The sequence below is a fragment of the Nycticebus coucang genome, chromosome 18 (genome assembly GCF_027406575.1).
Source record: "Nycticebus coucang isolate mNycCou1 chromosome 18, mNycCou1.pri, whole genome shotgun sequence".
Lineage (NCBI taxonomy): Eukaryota > Metazoa > Chordata > Mammalia > Primates > Lorisidae > Nycticebus > Nycticebus coucang.
In genome coordinates this window covers 26555543-26559703 of record NC_069797.1, presented here as the reverse complement: position 1 = coordinate 26559703, position 4161 = coordinate 26555543, and the positions used below count along the sequence as shown (strand labels likewise).

The window sequence follows — 4161 nt, the reverse complement described above, 5'->3', positions numbered from 1 at the left end:
GCTGTTATTTTAGGAGACCCTGGCAGAAAAATAAAGTATCCTCCTATAGGTCTGTGACTCTCCCAGGATACAGAGCTTCCTGGGTACTAGAAAGATTAATCTGGACTAGGAAGGGGTCCTAAGACCAAATGGCAGCTAGCCAAGGGGTCTTGTCTGCACAACCTATGTACCTATTATCAGGTAGACCTGTCTGTACTTGAGAACAAGAGGCTTACTTTCCAACAAAAGTCACCTTTTGTTCAAGGATCTAAGGCAGACAGGAACTACTTGCCATAGTTTGTACCCTCCAGAGACAAACCTCATGCCAGGGCTCTCTTCCCTGTGAGAACCCGCCTCAGGGCTCCCTGCACATCAGGGTTCCTAAGGCTGTAGATGAGTGGGTTCAGCATGGGGCTGATAACAGTGTTGAGGATGCCAATCCCTTTGTCTTTGTCGGAAGCCTCCACTGAACCCAGCCTCATGTAGCTAAAGACACCTGTCCCATAGAAGATGCCCACCACAGTGAGGTGGGAACCACATGTAGAGAATGCTTTTTTCCTGCCCTCCGCAGAGCGCATTCGCAGGACTGCAGCTGCCACATGGATGTAGGAGGTAACAATGAGAATCACAGGTGCACCTGCCATGAGGATACCCAAACCAAAAAGCAGGAGCTCATTGACTTGGGTGCTGGAGCAGGAGAGCTGGAAGAGCTGTGGGAGGTCACAGTAGAAGTGATTGATCACACTGGGGCCACAGAAGTTGAGTGTGGATATGGCCACCGTATGGGTCAGGGCATTGGTGAAGGCACAAGCCCAAGACACCACCACCAACATTCTCTGGACCATCTGGCTCATACGGGTGCTATAGGTGAGGGGCCGGCAGATGGCCAGGAATCGGTCATAGGCCATGGCAGTCAACAGGAAGCAGTCCACCCCAGCCAACTGATGGAAGAAGAAGAGCTGTGTGAGGCAGGCTCGGTAGGAAACTGTATGTCTGTGGGACAAGAGACGACCCAACATTGAGGGAACAGTGACACTGATGCACCCAACATCCAGCACAGATAGGTTCCCCAGAAAGAAGTACATGGGAGTGTGGAGTTTGGGCTCCACCAAGATAGCAGCCAGGATGCTGAGGTTGCCCCCAACGGTGACCAAGTAGGCAAAGAGGAAGAGCACAAAGACAACTGGTTGCAGTCTTGGTGTCTCCACCAAGCCCAGCAGGGTGAACTCAGTAATGGCTGTTCCATTGGCCCCACATTCTGATTCCATGAGTCCCTGAAAGAAGACATTCCAGAGGGCAAGAAATCAGTTTTTGCAGTTTATTCAATGAAAACACATTGACTCGCTTTTATTGACCCTGGGTGAATTTCTACATGTCTTAGTGGGTATTTTCCCACTTCTCGGGTTATTTATGACTCACTTATTTTTTTTTTTTTTTATGACTCACTTATTAACTCTGTTTTGACCTCAGGATCCTTGCCTGACCCCCACATGAGGTTCCTGATGCCACCACTACCTTGAAATTCCTCCGTCTCCTTCTTAAAGATACATAAATCTTTTCTTCCTTTTTCCCTAGAATCAACAAAGGAGGTCCTCCCAGCAAGGACCTAGATAAAGAGATTTGAAGTAAAAGTAATGCTTAAAGTAAAAACCAATACATAGTAAGATAGAAAGGAACACAAGAATTGATTATAAGTCTTTAGCAATTGCAATCAGTGTAACCTGGCTTATTGTACCCTCAATGAATCCCCAACAATAAACAAAAAAAAAAGAAAAATGCTAATCACTAATCATTAGGGATATGCAAATTAAAATCACAATGAGATATCACTTCACAACTGTTAGAATAGGTATTATCAGAAAAATGAACTGTAAGTCTTCATGAGGATATGGAGAAAAGCGAACCCTTGTACACTGTTGGTAGAAATGTAAATGCATTCAGCCTTATGGAAAACAAAAAATTAAAAATAGCATTAGCATAAGATCCAACAACGTCACTCTTGGATATTTACCCAAAATATTTGAAGTCAATATGTTGAGGTGATGTCTGTACTCCTATGTTTATTGAAGCACTATTCACAATATCCAACTTATGGAATCACTCTGGGTGTCCATTAACAGATGAATGGATTAAAAAAGAAGTATGTATACTATTTGGCTTTAAAAAAGAAAGAAATTTTGTCCTTTACAACAACATGGATGGTATTGGAGGACATTATGCTAAGTGAAATAAGCCAGGCACAGAAAGACAAACACTGCATATGCTCACTTACAAGCGCAGTTGCAGTTGAAGACAATCAAACTCAAAGAAGCAGAGAGTAAGATTGTGGTTACTGGAGACAGGTTGGTGGCGGGGGTGGTGGGGTGTTGGTGAAATGATGATTAAAAGGTGCAAAGACTCAATTAGACAGGAGGAGTAAATTTTTGTTCTTTGAAATATATTACACAGCTTGGTGAATATAGTAAATAATAATGGATGGTACATTTCAAACTTACTAAGAAAGTAAATTTCAAATGAAGGCCATGTTAATTAGCTTGATTGAATTGTTCCACATTGTATTCATAAATTATAGCATCACTTTATACCCTCTAAATATATACAACTATAATTTGTCAATCTGTAATTTAAAATTTAAAAACAAGCAAACGTTTCAAGGAAATTATATAAAGCTCCTGCAAATCTAAGGAAGCAAAAGATTTAAAGATACACAAAATTAAGGAGTCAAAAAGTCAATGATATCCACCAACTGAAAATGAACTAAAATAATCGTGGAATACTATCTGCTTCTGTAGTTGAACGATTGGTTCAACACTGTCCCCAAACTAAATAAACCAGTTACAACTAAGGAAAAAAAGGGAAAAAAAATCTCTATAAAAACTGTCCTTTCATTTATAGTCTCCAAGCTTGTTATTCTTATATAGAAATTATTTTAAACTGCCATTGTAAAGATAATTTCTATATCATACAAACTTTCCCTAGCTTAGAAAAAAATAAAAGGCTTCCCATTCATTTTTCAAAATTTGAAAATATGATGCCAAAATGTAATGGTAATAGAAAAAAGGGGAATTATTCTACAATACCCTCATTTGACAACATGTATGCAAAAATCCTAATTATAGTAAATAAAACCTACCCTTATCAAATAGATTTTATAGGAACGAGAGGATGGTTTAACATTGGTAAGTCTATTAACACATTTATAGACATTAATACCTGAGAAACTCAGAATTATTAGTGAATTACAAGTTAGATATAAACCAATTATATGTATATACACACATATAACTAAAAGTATCATAGGCATAATAGCCAAAGACTGTAATCTCTGAAACTGCATTTATCATCATCTAGGAATAATTAAAATACAGTTTTAAATATTGTAGAATACTTTAAATCCAAGAAACTGTGTCAGTCTCCTGTCAATAACACAGACTCTGGGTCATGGTGGTTGGCCGACATCATAGTGATCTTCAGCTAGAATCCATTACTACAGAGTTTGATGCATGTTAAATAGCTTGACTGTCACTCCTACACACACCAGTGGCCTTAACTCAGTGCCCATAACTGTATTAAGCATACCCTATATCCAGTGCCACTGAGTCAAAAGGATCAAATATCTATTCCCTCGTTTCACTAATAAGGAAACTATGGTAGAGCATTGTTAGATTAGAATTATTGTGGTTAGAGCGAATACTGAATATACTTACAAAATGTCTGGTTTTCTTTCTTATCCATGTGAAAAAATACTGTATTAACAAGTCACATAACAGAATAGAATGATGATTTTTGTGATTATCTGCTAAACCTACCTAATGTTAAAATATTAAGAAAAGAGCTTATGTTTTGTAATATCATAACTTTAAATGGTCCAGCACATAACAAATACACTAAAATATTTCTAAATTTTAAGAAGTATGACTAAATGCTTGTGAGTTAGCTCAGATATCTTCTGTTATAAAATATAAAATTTTACCTAAGTAAAAAATGTCTGGTTTTCTATTTTTTTTTTTAATGATGCCTGTTGTGGTGCTGTATGTTTGCTAACCCCCAAATAATGATGAGGCCATCAGAGAAAGGATTTGTATGAGAACAGCAAAAATTTGCCCACTGGTCTGGCCAGCCCAAGATGACAGCTTCTCACCAAGTCCCCAAGGGGCCTTTCCTGAGATTAGGAAGTCACTG

At 38.6% G+C, this 4161-nt stretch overlaps 1 protein-coding gene across 1 annotated transcript; it reads right to left on the bottom strand.

The window, feature by feature from the left end:
- Positions 1-299: 299 nt before the first annotated feature.
- LOC128571268 (olfactory receptor 3A2-like) lies at positions 300-1259 on the bottom strand. The gene has a single exon (XM_053571016.1). It carries the CDS (start codon positions 1245-1247, stop codon positions 300-302), a length of 948 nt encoding a protein of 315 aa, XP_053426991.1. The 5' UTR covers positions 1248-1259.
- Between the last annotated feature and the right edge of the window lie 2902 nt (positions 1260-4161).